The 23336-nt window shown below is 41.6% G+C and overlaps 1 protein-coding gene across 3 annotated transcripts; it reads left to right on the top strand.

Moving 5' to 3' along the window:
- Positions 1-669: 669 nt before the first annotated feature.
- Positions 670-23136, top strand: MCUR1 (mitochondrial calcium uniporter regulator 1). Of its 3 annotated transcripts, XR_010376809.1 has the most exons (10): positions 670-1167; positions 7812-7931; positions 10999-11102; positions 11590-11691; positions 12678-12719; positions 13544-13615; positions 17265-17318; positions 18939-19053; positions 20555-20782; positions 21123-23136. XR_010376809.1 is itself a non-coding variant. In XM_031435339.2 (9 exons), the coding sequence occupies exons 1-9, from the start codon at positions 762-764 to the stop codon at positions 20623-20625; spliced, it is 1086 nt and encodes a 361-aa protein (XP_031291199.2). In that variant the 5' UTR covers positions 670-761; the 3' UTR covers positions 20626-23136. The 3 variants fall into 3 exon arrangements, 2 of the variants coding, with proteins under 2 accessions (XP_031291199.2, XP_064332283.1); XM_031435339.2 differs by having other exon boundaries at positions 20555-23136; XM_064476213.1 differs by having other exon boundaries at positions 671-1167; positions 19893-23136.
- Positions 23137-23336: the final 200 nt, after the last annotated feature.

The raw sequence follows: 23336 nt of genomic DNA, 5'->3' as shown, positions 1-23336 counted from the left end.
AACTGAACGCCACTAGTATCAGATACCCTTTTATACCAGTAGGTCTTATTTAACATTCAAGCCCCCACGTATTAAATCCCAGATTGAGACTTTCTCATTTTTATGTTGCACTAATCCGGAAACAAAAGCTCTAAAAGTTTAGCTTTAAATATGTTGACTATGTAAGCGCTGTCCCCTTGGTTCTATTAATAATTCCTTAAAATGTGCCCCAGGGGCCACACTGGGGGACTTCGGACTGTAATAGTAAAACCTACAGCAGCCCGGTGGTGCATGCACTTTTCTTGGGATTCTTAAGGGCGTCAGGGTAGTTAATGTCTTTATAAGGACATAGTGTAATGAATGTGCAAATCTTGAGGGCACCGAACTCATTCCAGTTCCAGGAAGGCCCGCAGCCATCTCTTGGTCCTCCAGATCTCTTACACGAGGAGGGCGGGGGCTACTGCGGGATGGGACTCCTCTCTTCGCGGACTCCGGATCCGCCTCCAGGAGCCCCGCCTCCAGGAGCCCCGCCTCCAGGAGCCCCGCCTCCAGGAGCCCCGCCTCCAGGAGCCCCGCCTCCAGGAGCCCCGCCTCCAGGAGCCCCGCCTCCAGGAGCCCCGCCTCCAGGAGCCCCGCCTCCAGGAGCCCCGCCTCCAGGAGCCCCGCCCGGCAGGAAAGGGCGGGCTCGGCGCGCGGCCCACGTTCGCTCCTGCCGTCCGTGTCCGGCCGCAACTGCGCGTGACCGGCGTGAGCGCGTGCCCGGATCAGTGACCGCGTCGGGGATGGACTGCGGCTCCGTCGCGGGCGAGAGACCGAAGCGCTCGCCCGGGCGCCGACGGCTTCTGCTCTTCCTGGCCGCCGGCCGCGGCGGAAGCCCAGGCCGCCGCGGCGTCCCCGCACGCCGCCTCCTGCCCGCGCTCCCGGTGGGTCTGGGGGCGCTGAGCTCCCGCGCCCCGGCCTCCCGCGGCGGCGCGTCACGTGCCTCCCCGCTGCTCCTCCTCCTGCTCGTGCCCTCCCCGCGCCTGGCCGCCGCCGCCCCGCGCAGGCTGCTGGCCGACTGGGAGCGCTCGTGCGCGGGGCGCTCGGCTGCCCCGGCCGGGCGCGGCGGCGGCGGCGCGTGGAGATGCCAGCCGGGCGCGCTCCCCCTGTCCCTCAGCCGGGCGGCCGCGCTCGCTTCCTCGAGGAGAGGTGAGGGCTGGACCGGGGCGGCGGGAGGGCGGGTCAGCCTAGGTCGCCGGGTTCTTCCCGGGCGTAGGGACAACGGTCTGTCTGGTCCCGCCCTTCTGGTCCGCGTTGGCCTGCCCTTGGTCAGCTGAGTGGATCCGAATTATTCGGAGTCCAGGCACCAGGTGTACGGCGCAGATTTTAATGGGATGCGGGAGGCGCCCACGCGCGGTGGTGGAGCTGCCGCGTGGCGCCCGCTGGCGGGTTTCTGTTTGTCCGGTGCACAACGTGTCGCGACCCGGGTGACGGGATGTGCAGGAGGCTTGCGGGTTTGAGAGTGGAAGCTATAAGAAATGGAAGGATTGTTGTACCATTTAATTTCAAACTCTCACAGGTTCATTAATTCATTCATTAAGCACTGGCACCTCCTCCGTGCCTGGCACTTTTCTAGCTACTCGGAATGTATCAATCAAAATCTCTTCCTTGGAGCTTCATTCTGGCAGAGGAGATGAGGGTGTGTGTGTGTATAATTCATGCATACCTATATTATATATGTACATAATCTGATGAATGTGGGAAAAAATAGAGGGGGTAAGGGTTAGGAAGTAGTCTGGGTCTCCAGTTACTAATATAAATAGAGTCATCAAAATAGGTTTCACTGAGAAGGTGGCATTTGATTAAATACTTGAAGGAGGTGAGGACAGTCACGGCTGTGCATTAGGTTAGGAAAGTCTAAACAGGCTCAGTTTACTAGCCCCAAGTTGTTCATAAAAAAATCACTTTGGGTAATCTTTACTAATTAGCAAACCTGGCAAAAATATAACTTTGGTTAGTTTATACATATCCATTAATGGCTATCCGTAACCACACTGGCGGCTGTTTTAAAAATATTTTTCTCAAGGGCAATGCTTTGTAAGTGTTGTTTGCATCTAAAATTTAAGGGTACCTTTGGCTGGGGGAGAAACTGGCAGAGCAAAAGAGTAAAGATAGCCTTACATACGGAGGATGGGGAATAAGGAGTGAACTCTGCAGTGTCCTGCAGTAATTATGAGTCTTTATTTCTGTACTTTGTCTTTTGTTGCTCTTTTTTTTTTTTTGACAAGCTGGTAACTTGTGATTTATTTTCCTCTCATAATTATATCAGCAAATGAGTGTTTTGTTCTTTTGTCGTCAGCCTTGTGACCTGTTTGGTGCCCAGGGTTCTCAGTAGAGCTCCTTAGACTTAAGGATGTGTATGGCTAGGAAGTTTGTGCTGGGTTGTCCTCCTCTGTCCACGGCTAACTTTGGGCTTCTTTTGTGTGTTTTAATATCCTTTTGATAGGCTGAAGTCCCCCCTCCAAGAAGAATTACATATTACACTTTAACATAGCTGAGTTTACTTGTTTCCTGGTTATTCTTGGGAATTCATAGTTCTTGGACCATAGTTACTGGTTGTCACAATAAAGGAGGAAGAGTGAGTCAGGGGTGCTCCGAAGGCCAGAGAACTGTGTCCTTGGGCGCTGCCCTTTGATGGAAGGGAGATGGCTTTCACCTTCCATCTGCAGGGGTCGGAGGGCCAAGTAGCAGGTGGCTAGCCCTTTTCTCCACTTTTCAGGTAGCAGTATTTCTTTGAGATGCACTTGCGATTGAAATAAATTCCAGTTTTTGGAAAAGAAAAAAATCTGCAGTATCTAAATTAGAATTAGCTTTTGCTTAGAAAGTAAAAGTGATAGTTTTTTGGTTTGTGTGTGTATAAGGGGGGTGTTTTGTTTTAACTCACAAATGATTATTTTGCTATTAGAAAAAAAGGAATTTGGACCACTTTGGTGGGGGATGTTGATAATGGGAGAGGCTGTGCATTTGAGGGGCAGGGGAGATATGGGATATCTCTGTACCTTCCATTCAGTTTTGCTGTGAATATAAAACAGTTCTATTAAAATTTTTTAAAGAGAAAAAAAAAAGGAATTTGGGTTGCGAATAATCCCATCCCTTTCCACAAGCCAGTTCTAGACTCAAGTGTTTTTGAGCTCCCTGACCCATGGGACAGGCTGGCATGGTTCTGAGATGGGTGGGGTAACCTATGAAGAGCCCCTTGGGAGATGCTTTCATTCATTCATTCATTCATTCATTCAGCCACCACTGTGTCTCAGGTCACCCACCACTGTGTCTCAGGCTAGGTCTGTTCTGTGTCAGGGTCTTTTCTCATGGAGGCTAATTTTTGTTCCAGGACTGGAGGTAAAGGGTGAAAAAAGAGGTACCAGATTTAAGTGAGCTCATTTGTGTGAAACGGGAAGACTGGAGTTGAAGAAGAGAAAGGAATTGATTTCAAATTTTCTTTCTAGGTAGTCTCATGATGCTGATCCTAGAGGCCATACCGTTGAATTTCTTTTTTAAAAGTTATTTCTGGGCTGCAGTATGCCAGGCCCTCTGGCAGATGCTAACAAAAATGACAAAGACTGGCTGCTCTTGGGTAGCTTGGACTAATATACAGATATGAAAAATAGTGCTGTACTAGAGTTATGTGTCCTGGGCTGAGAACACAGATGAGGGAACAGTAAAGGCCACTCGCTGACCTGGGTGGAGGCAGCAGTGAGAACCTTACAGAATAGCACAGTGCCTGGCCCTGAACATAATGGGTGCTTACTTAGCACATTGTCACATTAGATGAAGATTTAAGGATGCTTAAAATTGGTCAGTTGAGAAAGTGGAGCAAGCCAGGTTTAAGAATGGAGTATCAAGGTGTGAAAGTGCAGGAAACAGTAGCCTAAGTGGATAGAAAGAAAGCTGGAAGGGTTAAGTGGGCTGAATTAGGACAGGCTTTGCATGCCTTGCCAAGGGCCTTGTGCTGTAAGCTAGTGGCCCTTTGAGTCTGAGGGCCTTTTTTTTTTTTTTAACTGGCGACCACACACATACATACTGTAATTGTTGCAGTTTTTATTTTGTCGGTCTACAAACGATGCTGGTACAGAGTGGCTGTTGGATCTCTTAAGCTTACCTTGTTGCTGTGCCCACAGTCACAGGCCCTTTCCAGGGTGCCAGTAATTTGGGAACCGCTGCTGTGGGCTCACAGAGATGCATCGTGTCACACTTCTGCTTACTTGCACTTTCCTTTGAGTGTTTAGGGGTGGAGGACTGAGACTAAGAGTTGATTAGCTAACGTATCTTTCTGGTCATTGAGGAGAGCCGCTGGGAACACCTTTGAACTTGGGGTTAGTAGATGGCACTTCCCTCTTCTGCCACAACACCTGGCATCGTAGAAAAGTAGGGATAGAGATGTAGCAAGACTTCTGTATAGCTGTTTCTATTACGATTAAGTGAAGGGTTTTTATTTTATATTGTCCGTCTCTGTTTTTTCTTTTGAGTCAAAAATGTCTCTTTTGTAAGAGTAAGGAGCTATTATGTTTAAATGTCCTTTCCTGACAGAATTCCATATTCGCATTGCAGTTGTTTCTTTTTTTTTTTTAAACTCTCTTTGTGGTTTGTGGACCATAAAAGCCAGGAAACCATTACTAAAGGAATAAAATACTTCAAGTGAGCCCTTTGACCAGTTTACACAATGGGTTGGATCTCTGGTTAGATGCACAGAAATTCATAGAAAAGGTAATACATAAATACTATTCTATTTCTACATAAATACAAAAAGCCTACATAAAGGTAGGCTTTTACAAAGACAGGGAAAGAAAACCACAGGCCAGTATCTCCTAGGAAAATACTAGCAAGAGCTCTGAGAGGGCTCGCTCTAAGTGCTCGGGAGGGCTGCAGGGTCCCAGGTAGACCCCCCGCGAAGAGATTTACACAGTGTTGCATCAGTGGGCATTCAGGGACGCAGCTCCATCCGAGACCCGCGACTGAAGGACCTTCAGAGCATAGGCTTGTACACGGGCACTGACACTCTGGCTGTACACACTTCTGTTTCTGTTCTTTCGCCCCCTGCTTCTTAAAGGGTCATTAAACATCAGATCAGATGGGAACTTAGATTCTGTGATGATCCTCAGATAAGGAAAACAGGTCAAGGAGGGGTTAATGATTTGCCCACCTTCACCCCTCCATGCCTTGCCAGTGTGACGACAAAATGGGAAAGGGAGAGGAAGAGTGACAGACTTTTTGGAGAAGGTCAGTGCTGACCAACTTTGCAGGGTGAACAGGGTTTGAACCAGCAGAGACACTGAAAGGCAAGGTGATGAGAAAAGGCTGGGAAGCTGTAATGTGCCAGGGAGTGGAGGTGAGCATCCAGGGCCTGGGATTTCTCTGCGGGGCCTTATCTCAGTTGACCTGCCTCTTCTGGTTTGGCCCCAGCAGATGGACCCTCCAGAGGTGGCCTCCTCCCTCCCTCCCTCCTGCCCCAAGGGCAAGTTGGCTGAAAAGGACACGCTAGATTCCCTTTGCACAGAGGGAATAGAAAAATAATGTGTTGGTTATAGAAATAGCATTGTACACCCTGACCAAGCAAACCGAATCCAGCAATACGTAAAAAAAGAGGATCCGCCGTGGCCAAACAGGATTTCGTCTCAGGAACAGCAGGTTCATTTAGCATCTGAAGATCAGTTCAGTGCATTGTGCCATATTAACAACATAAAGGACGGAAACCACATGATCATCTCAAAAAAAGAGGAAGAAGAAGAAGAAGAATTTGATAAAATTCCAAAAGACAAAGAAAAAGACTTTGATGAAATCCCACACCCCTTTGTGTTAAAAGACACTTGACAAATTTGGAACAGAAACAGCCATACCTGCTAAAAGGCGTCCAAAACACCCGCAGCTAACATTGTACTTGATGGTAAAAGACGAGGTGCTTGCGTCCCAAGGTCAGGAGCAAGGATATCTGCTCTCACCGTTCCATACAATGCTGTGCTAGAAGTTCTAGCCAGGGCAGTTAGGCAAGAAAGTGAAAACTCATCCATGTTGTAAGAAGTAAATTATTACTGTTCACAGACGACATGACCTTGTACATAGAAAACTCTAAGGAATTCACTAAAAACTATGAAAGCTAGAAAACAAATGGAGCAAGATTACAGGATCCAAGATCAAGATACAAATTGTACAGAAACAAAAATTGGTTGTATTTCTGTGCACTAGCAGTGAACTAGCAGCCTAAAAAGTATAAAAAATAATTTCCTTTATAGTAGGATCAAAAGGAATAAAATACTTAAATTTAACCAAAAAAAGTACAAAAGTTATACTCTGAAACCTACATAATTATTAAAGAAATTGAAGACCTAAATAAATGGAGAGACATCCCATGCATGTGGGTTGGAAGAGTTTAATATTGTTAAGGTAGCAGTACTTCCCCAAATTAACCTGTAGATTTAACACGACCTCTATCAAAGTTTCAAGTGGCTGCTTTGCAGAAATTGATAAACCGAGCCTAAATTCATATGGAAATGCAAGGGACTCAGAAGAGCCAGAACAATCTTGAAAAAGAACAGAGTTGGAGGGCTCACTTCCTGACGTCAGAACTTACTACAGAGCTACTGGTAATCGAGAAAATGGGGCGCCGGCCTGAGGACAGACATAAGGAATAGGATGAAGAACTCAGAGATAAACCCTTGCATTTATGGTCAGTTGATTTTTTGATGAGAGTTACAAGACAATTTAAGGGAGAAGATGGTGCCAGGACAACTAGACATCCACGTGCAGAAGAGTGAAGTTGAAGCCCCATCTCACACCATAAACAAAAAGTAAATGGATTAAAGACCTAAAGGTAAGAGCTAAAACTGCAGAACTTAGGGGAGAAAACAAATGTAAATCTATGTGGACTTGAATTAGCCAATGGTTTCTTAGATACGACCCCAAAAGCACAAGGGACAAAAGATAATTTTTAAAATTAAAAAATTTTGTACTTCAGAAGGTGCCATCTAGAAGGCAGAAGCCAACCCACAGACTGAGAATATTTGCAAGTCAGATACACGATAAGGAATGTGTATCTAAAATATATAAAGAACTCTCAATTAGGTAATAAAAAGATGACCCTTTTTTTTTTAAACGGGCAAAGGGTCTGAATGGATGTTTCTCCAAAGAAAACATACAGATGGTCAATAAGCACATGGTCAGCACCATTAGCCATAAAGGAAACTCAGAACAAAACACAGTGAGATCACTTTGCACCCACTAGGATAGTTATAATAAAAAAGACAGATACTGACAATGCTGAGCAGGTGGAGAAATTGGAACCCTCCTATGGTTAGTTCTTCAACTGATGACATGGTGAAAAAAAAATTGGTCTATACAACGAAATATGATTAGGCAATAAAAGGAAGTAAGGTATTGAGTACTACAAGGTGGGTGAACCTTGAAAATAACACTCTACGTGAAAGAAACCAATCACCGGAAAACACATACCCAAGGAGTCTGTTCACATGACGTGTTCCCAGTAGGCAAATTCGTAGAGACGGAGAAGAGGTAAGTGATTGCCTGGGGGAGTAAGGAGATTGGGGCGCGATCACTGGAGGGTGGAGGGTCCCTTTTGGATGATGAAAATGTTCTCAAGTTGATAGTGGGTTGGTTGCACAACTCTGTAATATACTGAAAACAATGGAAATATACATTTGCAATGGGTGAATTGTATGTGTGGGAGTTATATCTCAATAAAGCTGTTGTTTAAAAAAAAAAAAAGACCAGTTTTTGAGGTATACTTTACTATTTCCTGGTGCTGAGTTACTTTTGTTTACCAGATTGTCTTTTCACCCTAGAGCTGAGCCTCTGCGCTGGGAACCTGCAGCTGGAGAGCAAAAGGAAGGACTTTGCCTCTTCCGGGTGTAGGAAGCTCTACTTTGACACCCACGCCTTCGTGTGTTTACTCGAAGAAAATGGTAATCCTCTCTCAGTGCTGCAGAAAAACACTACAGATCATGACTTCTTATGACCTTATCTAATTTCTCACAGCCCTCTGACTTTTAAGTCTACAGATAATCTTTTGACCAGTCTCCATTTCTCAAGTCCTCATTTTTTGTTCAAGGACATTACTACCTCTTCAGTACAGTTGAGACTTTTCTCACATGTTTTCTCTTTGTCCAAGTGAAGTGTGTTTCTATAACATCACTCTGGAAGTATAGCATTATAGACAAAAATTTAGACACGAGTCAGCAGAACTCAAGAATGGTTCCTTTGACAACCGTCTAAGCATGAAAGTGATAGTTTTATTCCTGTGCCTCTTGTGTGCTTTTAAAATTTTTATGAAATTAGTATGTTGCTTTGCAGTAGGTATGGGTGATTTCAACGTATTGTGGGTTTTTAAGAAAATATTCAGGCTAACATTTTCTCTTACTGCTTTTGAGTTAGTTGATGTAAAAGATTGCTCTGACATATGGCAGTTACTGAAAGTACACTTAATACATAGGTAGCATTCTCACAGTTAATCTTATCTAGACAAATACTCGTTATAAATTGAGTACACGGCATAATTCTCTCTCCTGTGACACGTATATTCTCCAAGTCAGAATCTCAGATATCATAGTTCATGCCTTTGAAATAACACCTGTGTTTGGACTTCACAGTTTTTCATCCAGTTGTGCGTGCTCATACCTGAAAAGCTGCCCCCCTGTAGATGAGTTTTCCGTGCCCAGGACAAGGTGATTCTGTGCTTATGGGGTGGGGGTGGGGCAGAAGCTCTGGGTTCTGGCTCTGCCAGGTTCCAACTGCGGGGCCCCACAGTAACCTTTCTCCCTTCCCAAGTCCTGTTCCCTCCTTGGTAGCCTGGGCATAATAAGAATTTGAGCATTAGATAATGTACTAGAGTGCATGTTAGGAAAACCGTCACACACTCAATGATCATTTTTACAGCTGTTCTTCTCAAACTTGAAATAGTAGTCCTTTTTCACCAAACTTTTTTCAACTCAGAATTTAAAAAAAAAAAAGTAGAAGTGAAAAGAGGGGCATCTAAAATTATCTTGATAAGCAGAAGTCTGTCTCCTTTTTCTTTTTTCTCTTTGCGCATGTGTGTGTGTGTTTGTGTGTGTGGTGGAGCTTGTATTCTTGTATTCAAAGTAACCAGTTGTAAAAAGACATACTAGAGATAATGGGGGTGTTTCAACACACACAGGGCGTTGGATGATGTCAAGGGAGCATCGTTAATTTTGCTAAGTGTGACCACAGCAGGGTGGCAGCAGTGGATGCAAATCCTTTCTCTCATTGAGAGGTGGCGTTTGTTCCCCCTCCCCCGCCTTTAAAAAAATTCATTATTTATTTTTGACAAATAAAAATTGCATATGTTTCATGTTTAAAATGTGATGTTTCGGTATATATAGTTCCTGCTTTTCTTGATTTCAAGCCATGACTCAGGAATATTTGCTTATTTCAAGACCAGTGATATGAGGACCCCACTGAAATGGAGGGCGTGACGGTGCTTACGCGAAGGATGGACGTCTAAGATGTGGGTCAGGATAAGGCCAGGGAAAACCCTCCAAGGAATGTTCCATCCTCTATCCTTTTTTTCTCCAGAGTTATGTCTCCTGATTCACAAAACTTCCTCTATGTCTGTAATCTCACCAGCACTGCTTCTGTCCTGTTCTCTCATTCCTACATAGGAGGTTTTCAGGCTTAACTTCTGCTTTTTCTTAGCCTTTCTCCTCCCATAGGTGGTTCTAAATTACAAGACTTTGGAGTTTATTTGTTTTATTATCAGCATAAGTTCTCTTTCAGTTTCTTTTTCCTTGCTTCATAATTTCCAAAACTAATTATGTTTAATGATGAACTCTTATTAATAAGTTTTAAAAATTGTGAAAGGCATAGTAATTTTCAGAACATTAAGAGGACAGAAAAGAAACAAGAATCCCAGTACCCCAGACCTGAACAATGTTAATATTTTGGTGGGTGATTTTTTGGGCAATTTTTCTAGCTGTGCATGACCCACCTGTTGAAAATGAAAGGATTTTGAATAAATAAAGGAAGTAGACCTTTGGAGATCTTTTTTTGTCTCCTTTAAATCTGTGTTTTTGTTTTTTAAAACTATAGTTCCGTGCTTAATCTCATCCAAATTGTATCAGTTATAACTTTATTTAAACAAGTGTACCATGAATTAATTACAAGAATCAGTAAATTCTGCTGAAGTTCTTACAGATGGAAGTATTTAATAGAAAGAATTACATTCCAGGGGCTTGGTGTTAAGCATTTTAATTAGAATTTACAATGTGAAATAAAGTTAGTATCTAAAGTTACTAAAAACAGTAGCACTGCTGATTTGAATATATAATTCAATTCAGCAACATTTACTGAGTATCACAATATGTTTTCCAGTTTGGGCTCCTCTCAGTAGTGGTTGAGGAGGACTGGGGTAGGAAAATGAAAGAACTGATTTTGTCTTTTAACATTAAGTAAGTTACCGCCGAATTATTATTTATATAGCCAATACTTTGATTGATTTATGCCAGTTATGAAATAATTAAGCTTTCTCTTCTGAAGTAAATTTTTTTTTACTACCATATACATTTTAAGATTGTGGAATACCTAGGTAATACAGAAGAAGATAAGAATTACCCAGAATCTTGGTTAAATTACAAAAGCAATTCATTGTATCTGTAATTTTGAGTCTTGCTATTTTTCATTTCACCTTGCACTGCAGGCATCCTTTTGTCATTAGACATTCTCTGGAAACAGGGTTTTTGACAGCTAGGGAGGACGTCAGAGGCAGGCAGCCCAACCCCTCGTCTTACACGAGGAGGCAGACTCAGATGTGTCACATTTGTCCCAAGTGACAGACACATCACAGCCTGTGCCTTGACTCCTCACCCGCCTACGTCACTAGACTCTCCACCTGCCTCTGAATTCAGATGCCCACCTGCATGTATGAGTTTGTGTTTTCTTCCTTCCTATGAAGGCTTTTTTTTTTTTTTTCCTGATAACTGGAGTCTCCTGAGTGATGGTCTTTGTGTGTTTGCCTAGGGTTTACTACTCAGCAAGCAGAAATCATCGTCTCTGCCTTGGTCAAGATCATGGAAGCCAACATGGACCTTGTCTACAAAGATATGGTCACCAAGATGCAGCAGGTAGCATTGCCGGGGCACTCGAGCAAGTTTAAAATCTGAAGATGGGATATTATTTGTGATGTATGTTTTTGGACAACATTCTATTGAAAAGCATATAGTAATTTTGAACCATACATCATAGGAAAATGATTCCAGAGGCATAAAGAAATATTTACTCAAAGCGAATTAGTCAGCTATTATAGAATGATCCCATTTGAAAACTGACTATTCTAGTCAACAACACTTGAATAAATGGAGATGTGTGTGGCCAGAATGATAGCCGTGTGTTCTCAAGCTGCTGGTCTGACTGCCACCCTGTTATCTGTGATTCATCTGATGCTGCTGCTGGACTTGAGTCCTTATTCTTGTCCTGTTTTGAAACCGGAGGACCTTGCAGAACCTCTTGTGCCCCCATTGTAGTTTGTCCTTAAGATGATACCAGGTGGAGATGGAAGGAGGTGGGCTTCTAGGCCTGGCTAGGCTATATGTTTTGTGTTTCTTTTCCCAGGAGATCACTCTTCAGCAAGTAATGTCTCAGATTGCTAATGTGAAAAAAGATATGATTATTTTGGAGAAGAGTGAATTTTCAGCCCTCAGATCAGAAAATGAGGTAAAACTGAAGAACCACTCACATTTACAAAATGCTTTACGTTAAGACATTGAGATGTAACACGCACACACAGACGTGCACAAGGAAGTGTACATCTGGGTGCATTTGCACAGGGTAGGCTGTCAGTCAGATCAAGAAGCAGAACGTTGCCAACACCCCGGAAAAGCTCCGCTCACGCCCCCTTGTGGTCACTCCTCCCACGGCGGACACCACTCTCCCGGCTTACACCGCCATTGACTAGCCCTGCTGTTCCAGAGCTTCATCTGATGGAATCACATAGTGTGTCTTGCGTAATAGACCATTCTTTTTCATTGTTGATAATATTACAGGAATATGCCATACTATTCTATTGTGGCATATATTAGAGTTGTTTCCAGTTTGGAGTTATTATGAATAAGTACTGCTGTAAAATATCCCTTAGTTTCTTAAGTGGGGCGTATGGAATCAGTATTTAAGTGCTGCCTGCGTCTTCCTTTTATTTTTAGTCCTATTTAAATGAAGGATGTTTATTTATTACCTATTGATCTTACTCTTACAAGAAACTTTTTAGAAGAAGATTCCTTCTTTTGCTAGCAGAAGGTGAAGTTTGAAACTGTCAAAGTTGTCTTGAAGTCAGCTGTTTGAGGGCAGAATTTAAAAAAATATTGAAGGAAGTATTAAAACAGGGCCTCTGAAGGCAAATGAGTATGTTGAAAAAAAAAAAAAACCCAGCTGGGTTACTAATTTTGTGTGGCCTTCAGGATGAATTAAAACATATCTCAAGACACATCCATGATTGTACTACCACCTTGGCAGGACGAAAAATCATTTTTGCCACTGAGACTGTTCAGTTAATGTGTTCTGAACGTGGCCAAGTTCATTCATGTCATGAGGGAAGAACTTGAACCTGTGCATAAATGTATGTTCTGATATTTCTTACCAAGCTTTATGTTTTTCTTCTATCCTTCAAAACATCCTTGACTGACTTCTTTTTAATGTGTTTTTAGAAAATCAAACTTGAACTACATCGGTTAAAACAACAAGTAACGGTAAGATTCTCGGTCCTGTTTGCTTGCTTGTTTGTAGTCACATTAGCTTAGTGATAAATATAATGTTAGAAATACTTTATATGTTCCTAAAAACTTAATTCTGTTTTAAATATTTGTGTGCTGTATCTCAAAAGTACACATTGGAGGATTTAACTTAAGAACACAACTAGTCAATAAATTACTGATGTCTGTAATGAAATTCATTAAGAAAACTATGATCTAGGAGAAATGAAGACATTTTAAAATAGAAAATCTTCAACAACAGCCACATGGAACTTTTAGATTCTCTTAGGAGAGTCTGTCTTTAGAGAATTACATGTGGTTTTATAAGGCTGACTGTGACAGCTGTTTGATTTTTCTTTTTCTTAAGTGGAAAGGACATTGATGTTAAAGAAGAAAAGATCTTGACAGATGTCAGAAGGAAGGCGTTTTTTAAACGAGAATTTAACATTTTACTTCTTTGAATCTATCTCAGCTTTTCAAAGTTGTCCAGAGAACAGCTTGATTCATAAATTCCACAAGGCGATTCTGTTGGGAATCTTGAGGTTATAAATAACAATAACCCACTCTGGATTGACTCAAACATGAAAGGGGATAATTTGTATATATAACTGGGAAATCCCAAGACAGGGCTGACTTCACGCATGGCTTGACCAGAGTCTCCTGGCCTCATTAGTTCCTCGTCCCAGTTCTCTGCCCGCCCTGGCCCTGCCGCTTGGGTGGGAGCAGGAGAGGCAGCAGGCCCAGGCTCACATCCTCAAAGAGTATCCATTTCTTACTTTGGATTTCTTTCTTTCTTTCTTTGTCGTTTGCCCTCCTACTAGGATGAAGTGGTCAAAGTCCGAACAGATACCAAATTAGACTTCAGTCTAGAAAAGAGCAGAGTGAAAGAATTGGTATGTTCCTTTATTAAAACCAGAGTATGGGTTCATTTCTTTGCAAGGTGAAACACTTGGTCAAGTCTAAGTTTACATAAGTATTGTTAAGTATTTACCTGCATATCATTGTTAAACACAGTTTTTTTCCTTATTCTGATTATATCTTGGATTAGGGCTGAAATTTGATGCTTTCAGAAGTAACGTTAAAATTAAAATCATGGTCAAATCAAATTTGATCTCTTTTGTTTGTTTCAGAGATACTACATTGTGGGTCCTTTAGACATGAATAAAGAAGTTAAATTCAAGCTTGATCTATTTAACTTTGACTTAAACCTCCGCAGGCCCTGATTTTACAAAAGTTGGTTATCTGACTCGAATAATGTTAAATTATTGATATTACATAATATTAAATGCAATGCTACGTTGAAAATTCAAGATTTAAATTATTGCCACATAGTCTTTTTTTTTTTTAATAGAGAAGCTTAATGACTTATTGTGTTGTTTTGAAATGCAAATTCTGAATGATTCTTTAAGTTATGTTAAATTGAAATTTTCAGTTAGGAAAAGTAGTGCTGTACATTTATTGCCAAAAAGTTATCACAAATTGTGGGTTGTGAATAAACTATATATTTATTTTATATACACATATATATATAAAATATATATATAACGTGAGTACAGCAGCTTGTAGGATCATGCCTGGGGCCTGAGAAAACTGAAAAGAGCAGCCTTGCTGCCCTTTGAAATGCCCGTTTATATGCATTTCAAAGGTAATGCATATAAATACAATTCTGTTTCCTCAGAGCTCTCACATTAACACTCCTTTTTTAAAATTTTTCTAATTTTACTGAGACGCGATTGATACATAACATTATATTTCAGGTGTGTAACACAATGACTCCATATTTGTATATATTGCAAAATGATCATCACAGTAAGTCCATCACCACGCATAATAAGTTACAAAACTTTTTTTTCTCCTGATGAGAACTTTTAAGCCCTACTGTCTTAGCAAATTTCAGCTCTACAGTACAGTAGTATTAACTCTAGTCACCGTGCTGTACATTTCTTCTCTAGAACGGAGCTATTTTATAACTGAAAGTTAGTACTTTTTTGACCCCCTTCACCCATTTCACCCACTGCCTACCTCCCCCCCCCACCCCCGCCCCCGTCAACCACTAACCTGTTCTCTGTATCTGTGAGCTCGGGCTTTTTGTTTGTTTTTTTAGATTCCAAGTATGAGTAAGATCGTGTGGTATGTGTCTTTCACTGTATGACTTACTTCACTTAGCATAACGCCCTCAGGGTCCATCCATGTTGTTGCAAATGGCAAGATCTCTTTTTTATTTTATGGCTGAGTCATACTCCATGGCCTTTATATACACCACATTTTCTCCATTCATCCATTGATGGAAACTTAGGTTCCCCCCCACCCCCGTCTTGGCTACTGTAAATAGTGCTGCAGTGAACGTGAACATCCAGGTAAGTTGGATGTTTTGTATGTGTTGGATTGCCTCTAGTGACTTTTAACCCATCTGTCATACTCAGTAGTTTTGGAAGAGAAATGAAATGATAAATTTACACACAGTAGTTTAAATTGCCAAGGGGTGTTTGATAGGCAGAAATTAAATTAGAATTATCTGGTTTGGAATTTTACGGGCCACTATTTGGGCTGTATTTGAATTTGATAATATTAGTTAGATACCTTCTTTATTCTCAGCATAATGAGAAATGGGGCGTATATAGCATTTTTTGCTAACAGAGAACTAGATGCACATGCAGAAATAGTGTTCACAGTTGTTCATTGTCTCCTCGTTTTTCACAATTTACTTTTAACCAAAATGTGCTGCAGTGATAAATGGAGCTAATACTAAAATTCAAACAAGTACTGAACTGTATTTCAGAACTATCTCTGGATTTCATGAGTTAAGCTGAGCTTTGTTATGCAAAATATTTATTATGTCCTTGTTTTTCTAGTCTTTCCAGTCTTGAAATACAATCATGATCACTAGCATATGACTAGTATCTACAAGAGGAAAAATTCTTTTGGTTACCTTTTCCCTAAGGGTTGTGCGCTTAGCGAAAACTCTGAATTCACTTCATTTAGGAAGATGCCTGTAGTTAACCAAGCTGGGAAGAACTGTACCTAGGAGATTGGGAAATATGAGATGGGAAGGTGGATTAAAACCAGTGAATTTATGTGATTTGCTAAGCTAGCGGAGAAGTCATCCTTGGTAATCCTAAATTCAGATTACTCTGACGTGCAGGACAGTGTATTATTATGCAGCTAGCATGAATTTAACATGCATTGTTGAAAATGAGTTATTTAACTCTCTCGTTCCCTTGTTTAATAGGTATAGTACTGTTTCAACAAAATTAACTGTGGTGATATTTACAGCCAGCTTCAAAAGCAGTATGGCCTAGAAACTGCTTTGGGGTGCAGGGAGGTAGGGCCACATAGATGTTATTTTTAAAAATCATTACAATGTCAAGATTGAGGCCTTTCTTTTCTCCTGCAGCTGAGTCAATATTGCCTTAGTGAACACTGGTTTAAAGGGGTGCGGAGAATCCCATTCCACCCCGCCCTCTGGTGGTTATCTGGTGCAGAGCTCTCTGAAACCCTGACATTTAAAAACCTGGAGATGAGCATTCTATGTCCTGGGACTAGCTCTTGGTTTGGGGTTTGGGGATTTTTTTCCTTTTTTACTTCTAAGCAATGCTGTTTTAATACTGTGTCCTCCTGATAGTCCCAGAGGAACATTATATAGCTAGAAAGTTTCTAGATACTTCAAGGCATTAATTTTTCCCCATAACAATATTAATTGATTGAAGAATTTTTAATTCCTCACTTAAATTATAGATTTTAATTCGCTCAATTAAATCTTAACACCCACTACTAAGGAGACGCGTCTGCTTCTCATCCCAGCGTCAACAAAATTGCACAGAAATCTTTTCACAGACATTAATGGCCAAAGGCAAGATACTGTTTTAATTCTGGGTGGAACTAGTCAGTTCCATTAGTAACACTGGATTGTGACAACCCTCACATGGGTTTGTGTTTTTTGGTTTGTTTTGCTTTTAATTAAAACCAGCATGTGATGGTTTAGTATATTTCTCGTATCTGTGTATATTTACATAGTGTTTTATAATCACAAGGCAAAATTTATGTCACAGAATAGTATTCCTTGCAACTGTTTTTCTCCCAACTTTGTATCTTTTCTGTCTTTTGTCTAAGCCTCAAATATTGACGAGTTTTGTTTGTAGTAATGATGGGATAACTCCTAGATTGAACTGTTCCCTGCTTTTTCCAACCCTCTCAAAGCCGAAAAGCCATGACTCAGCATCCATCTAAATTGGTCCCTGGGAACGCTGTTAAAATAGTGGGAGGGACCTGGAGACACCACAGCAAAGAGCTGAAAAGAGAAAACAAGGAGAGAGAGAGGCAGAGGATGGCCAAGGGGAATCCAGATGTTGGAGTGATGAGTATCAATAAGAAAGCTCAAAAAACAGGTCTAAAGGAGAAGGCAGTAGGCTGCTTCATTAGGGGTGGCTTCTCATACTACATACTCTTGAAAGTACTGAGCCCAGCGTACTTACGGCACCAGAGGAGGAGGAGAGAGAGAATGGAATAAATCAGAATCTGACCTGTGTTCCATGTTTGTTTCAGTTTTCATTAAATGAAAGGAAGCTCCTGGAAATAAAAACAGAGATGGTGTCCTTGGTAAGACATGAGACTGACTTTTCTTGTTCATTTTATTCATCTTTGCTTCACCCCTGCCTGGTTACTGCTGTTTGTAATGCTGTGTCGTAGGAAAATACGTGCAGGTTTAGTGTCATAGGATTTTGTTTAATTGTGCCAAAATATCCATAAAAATGACCGTCGTAACCGTTTTGAAGTGAACGGTTCAGTGTCATTAAGGACATTCACACTGTCATGCTGCCATCCCCACCATCCAACCACAGAACGCTTTTAATCTTGCAGAACCGAAACTCTGCCCGTTAAGCACAAACTCATTTCTTCCTCCCCGGGCTACCACCATCTACTTTCTGTCTCTGAGTCTGACTATTCTAGGTAGTTCATCTAAGTGGAATCATGCAGTGTTTATCCTTTTGTGTCTGGCTTATTTCACTTAGTGTAATGCCCTCAAGGTTCGTCCATGTTGTAGCTTGTCTCAGAACTTCCTTCTTAAGGCTGCCTAATATTCCATTGGATGGATATACATTTTGATTATCTAAGGGGTTGCTCCCCTTGTGGCCATTGTGAATAATGCTATGAACATGGGCAAATATAATCTGCTGGAGTCCCTGTTTTCAAATCTTTTGGGTATATATACCCAGAAGTGGAATATCATAGGATTTTTTTTTTGTACTTAATGAAATACTTAGTTATCTTAGTGAAAGTTTAAGCCTTGGTCATTGAGGAATAATAAGGAATGGAGCTTTTTTTTAAAATTATATTCTTTAACTTAACGGCATGCATTACTTCTTTTCCATCCTGTATTACCTGGGACCTCTGAAACTGGCAAGAGTCTTCCATGAGAGAATACTGAACTATTCCTCTGGAATATTTCACTCATCCAGGCATTTATTTCCTTATTCGTTACCTGAATTGTTCACCACAGGGAGCTATTTACCTTGCCCTGGGATTTTTGGTGAAGTATTTCCAGTGCTTTTATGCATTAATGAAATATTACAGACACTTTATAACATCACCTGAACTCTCCACTCTTTGGGAGTTAATTATGTATCTGGTTTAACTGTATTTCATCTGGGAAAGAACACATACAGGCTCTCAGTAGAGCCAAGCCTCGTAATAATAATAAAAACACTTGGCATTTGAACTGTGAAAGAGGAAAACCTTTGAAGAATGTGAACAGAAATAGTGTCAAGGCAAGCACCACACAAGATTGTGTTCATTTTTTTAAGAAAGCATTTTTTGTGTACCTTTCACTGAGAGGAGGTCAGAAGGGTGAGGCATATTCATTGCCACTGAGAACAGACGAGCCTCGTAACCTTAACCTAACCAGCAGAGTGGTCTGTAACTGACAGAAGCCTTCTCCCGTAGGTTAGCGCACTTGATTCTCGAAACAGCCTATGTGAAGGCAGGCCTGGCGGTATTTTTCCCTTGTTTCCAGCAGAAGGAAACAGGCCTAGAGACATTTGAGGCCCTGACCAATGCAACACAGAATCAGGCTAGTAGAATTCAGACTAAAGCCCGGGTCTCCTTAGTCCCACCCCAGGCGTCCCTTGACTGCACCCTGACGGGAAGGGGCTCCGGGACTGACAGCTCGGGGGATGTATCCGAAGTGGCCTAATGCCATGACTCTCTCTGTTTTAAAAGCACGCCCAGCAGGATCGGGCCGTCACGCAGACAGACCGGAAGATAGACACCGAGGTCGCTGGCCTCAAAACCATGCTCGAGTCGCACAAGCTTGATAATATTAAATATTTAGCAGGTAAGCCGCTTGGTGCCTAGGTAGTTACAGCAAGCTGAAAGTGAAGTACACGTATAAATGAAGTCAGAGACAGATACTGCATCTCATTGATTCTAACACTTTTTCATATTTTAGCATCTTTGAAATTGGAAGGCGTCTTAATTTCCAGTAGGTGTTGAATCATAATTGGCATTTGTTTCTCTCTTAGTAGTAAATAAAACGAGGTACTTTACAATCGATTGAATCTTTATTTGATAAGATGCTATCATTGAACTGTAGTTATCTGGAATTGTTTTTAGTGTCGTTCAAGTTGGGATATTCTACAGATGGAATGAAAGGCTGCTGCATTGTGCTCTCTCTGCTTCGACTGGTGGCCCTCCGTTTAAGGAGTTACTTTACTTTTGCAATTATTGAGCCAAAAGAGGAAATGAAGATTCATGTACCCCCCAAAAAATTTACTTAGCCATGACTTGCACTCAAATCTAACATTTTGAATTAATCAGTATTTTGACGTATAATAGTATTTAGAAGTGAATTTTGCGCAGGAAGTTAAAGAGTGTCTCTATGTAGTATAGATGCATGTACTCTGTGCCCACAGAATTTTTGTGATTCTGCATTTCTGTTGAAAATTTTTCTTGGATATTGGATCCATTTGTACTTTGAAGATGATGATTTCAAGGCGTGGGGTTTTTAATAGGCAGGTGTTTCATGGAATGTTTCACTCCAGTGAGCAAGCTAAGTTTCTTGGGTTTGGTTTTACTTTCTTGGTGGATAAGTGTCTGTTTTCTTAATAAAAAGATGTCCCCCAGAGTAACTATTAATAGAAATAATAATATGCACAATTGTTTGTTTTCTTGCAGGATCTATATTTACGTGCCTCACAGTAGCTCTGGGATTTTATCGCCTGTGGATATAATAAAGTGTCTATTTAAAGAGAACTCTATTGTTTGGCCTTAAGAATACCAGACTGCTGCGCTTTTCTTTTCTCATTTCCAATTTTAATGCTGATTTTTAATTTAATGCATATTATTTATTTTATGCAAATTATGGACATGTAACCAAGGCAAAGAAGTGAGAGATTTGTAATTGCTCCTTTCGTCTTTTCCGTTTAGTTGACTTTGTAACTCTGAGTGGTGGTGGGCAAAGCATGGAAGACTCCACTTAGCTGGACCAGTGAACTTGGTCTAACCCATGGGACATACCAACACTCAGTATTTGTATTAACTCTACAATTTCAAATCTTTTCGTCACATCGAGGATTTGGGGTCTCCATTTCAAAGGCACGATAGCTTTTCTGAGTGCTGAAGAATCATTGAAACTCAGTCAGAAGCACCAAATCCTCGCTCCCTGTTGACCCAGTCCCTGGGGTCAGGCAGTCCCTGTGTCAGAGGTTGTGTTTCAAGTCCAGTTGGTTCGTATCCTCGTGATACAGCTGTACTTCACACCCGCAGGAGATTTTTTTCTTTTAATTTCCATTGTCTTAGTAAGTTGTTGTTCTGTTTCTTTTTTATGTGCCTTCCAGCTGGAGAACCTTGTATTATAGTGGGGCCTCCCTTCTTAAAGTGCTTGGTTTCCCTCCCTCCTGCTCCCTGAGCCCCTCTCCCTCTCCCTCTTGATTTGAGAGCTGCTGTAACGGCCCAGTTGAGGCATTACTTCCCTGGACACCTTGCTCATCCTCGGCGTGGAAGTCTGCTTCAGTGTGCGGGACAGTGTCCACTTCCTTCTGGTCTTCATCAGCCTTTTTTACAAGGTTTGCCTTCTGTAGTGACATCTAGACACTTAGATGGTGCGTGCACTTTTTAGAAATGTCTTTCATGAATATGCCTTTGCCCATTACAAGCTCAGGTCATAGGTTTTGAAAATTAGAGAACGGTCATGCCAGGTGTCATCCTAATCTAGCTTGCTTTCTTTGGTTGTTAAAGACATTCTCATACTGACCTTACCTCTATATTTAAAACAAGTAAATTCCTAGATTTTACAACCGGGGGTATTTGGGAGACGCACCTTCTCATCTTAGTTGAATGACGTGCACGTAGAGCAAATAAACATTTGAGAAACCATGACGCTGACGAGCACCTTTCTTTCTCCAGGTACACACACGTGTGCACGTGATCTGGTCCAGTGTAGGAACCACAGAGACTTCTTGATCAAACTGGTACAATGAAGTACCCATCATCACTGTTCTGTCCACACTGGCAAAAATTACCTTCTGTCCTCTGGATGTAATCTAAACCTTGGAAAGTGTAATTCTTTTCCTTGTTTGACAACGTTTGTGTAGCACAGAGTCTGAGCTGCAGATAAATAAGAAAATCAAATACTTTGACATTAGTGATACCAGTTTCAAACTAAATAATTATTCTTTTTTTCAAATAGATCCAAAATTATCTTAACTGCCTCATGAAGAATATATCATTTTATCAATATATCCTTCCCCTTTCAGAGAAGAATCCCCAGGAAATAACTGTACATTTAACAATTGCCTTAATAGTTTTAAAGAGTTAAGTAAATGACATCCCGTTAAGACCACCTTTGCAACATAACTTGGGTTAGTAGGAGCCTGGAGAAGGAGCCTGGAGCACAGACACTACTCCAAAACAAAGAATCCCCAAGAAGAAAAGTACTGTAGGCAGTTCTGTTCCAAAGCAAATACTAGTTTTTATAGATTAAAAACAGAAAGCGAAGTGACCTTTTAACCTGATAAAATATTTTTAAATAACATTCGGCTGGGTGACGTTCTGTCGTCTGCCAAAAGTACTCCGCATGGCATTCGCACTGGTGGTGGTGGGCTGCATCCGTCTGTCCCTTCCTTTGGGCCACTGATTCTGCTGTGGAGTTCCCTGCAGTACAGAACAGCCCCCCTCCTCCCCACCTTGGGAGCCAGGAACCCTCCTTTTGGTGGAGTGGATTGCGTGCATATTTGGAGGCTAGGAGGAATCGGGACCAGGTTTATTGAGTCAAATGTGTTCGAAAAGCATAGAAGCCAAAAATACAGGTCCGTGAGCAGCGTGAGCCTGCTGGGGCTGAGCTCGTCCGGCTTAGAAGCATGCGGGTCCCGTTAGGAAATTCGGCACGGGCACTCAGAAGGGCGAAGATAACCTGGCAGAACTTTCTGATGGCCTTTGTCTAGCACATGGGAAATTAGCTTTTTGGCCCTGAAAAGCACCTCTAGGCAGAGGTGCCCAAAGCAGGATGTCATGTGGACCGAATCTGTTTTCTCTTGGTGCATGTCGCTCAGTTCTTAGACGCTTCCTCTGCATCCTCCTTTCTTTTCTCCCCTCCCCTGCTCTTTTTCTTTAAGAGCCTAACCTCCAACTCCACTCCTTCTCTGCTCCATTAACAAGCCAAGTCCGTTTGTGCGTACAGTTCTTTACCGGAAACGTGAGTTTTGATTCCTGGGCTGGTCTTAGTCCTCAGCTGGTTTCCAGCTTAGATTCTAACAAAACTGAATCCCAACGTGTTCGTCTTTTCCCTTAAGTATGCGAGTACCTCAGGTGAGAAGTCACAAATTCAGGAAGAAAGGCTCGACTCAAACCAGAAATCTGACTGGAATTTGTCTCTGGACTCTAAAAACTAAAATCCCGAGCCTGGTGTCCATGCACCTGCCGGGGTCGCGTCCGGCTCAGCTGTGCCCTTCCCTTTGCTGCCTGCGTAGTGACAACCCCCCCTCCCCGCCCACCTGCTTTGACTAGCTGTGTCAGGCTGGCGAGCTCCTCTTCCTCCACCCTGATGTGCTCTGTTCTAAGAATTTTGGCGTCATTTCTGAATAAACGTCACATAGATGGTACCATGGAACCCACACCTAGAAAACTGGCTCTTAACATATGTTTATCAAATGTGTTGTGACTTTTCTGACACTAAAGCAAAAACATGTTAATCAGGGATAATTTATTCTTTATATAACATGTTTGAGAATGTTTAGTCGTTTATTGGAGTTTCACTCGGAAAATGTCAATCTTTCTGCAGATTTATAACGTATTTGTAACTCGGAGTATAACCCAGGTCACTTCTTAACCCTTTCATTACTTAAGCAAGTACTCAGTTACATTTTACTGTATAAGAGTGGGCGTGAGATTTTTATTATCTAAAATAAAATATTTAATTCTATGTGATCAATATTCTTTTCTGTTTGTTCAAATTGAATGTGGAAAAATAAGCTTCTGTCTACACTACATTTCAACTGTTATTCCCTCCAATTGTATATGATAATAACACTGGTATATTATTTAAAAAATCTAATGCCCAAAAATGGATTTACATAGAAGATATATTTGAAAGTGATTATTTGACTTACGAAATAAATGTTT

The sequence above is a fragment of the Camelus dromedarius genome, chromosome 19, assembly GCF_036321535.1.
Source record: "Camelus dromedarius isolate mCamDro1 chromosome 19, mCamDro1.pat, whole genome shotgun sequence".
In the NCBI taxonomy this organism is placed as follows: Eukaryota; Metazoa; Chordata; class Mammalia; order Artiodactyla; family Camelidae; genus Camelus; species Camelus dromedarius.
Note: the sequence above shows the minus strand (reverse complement) of the source record. Positions and strands in the feature narration are given on the sequence as shown.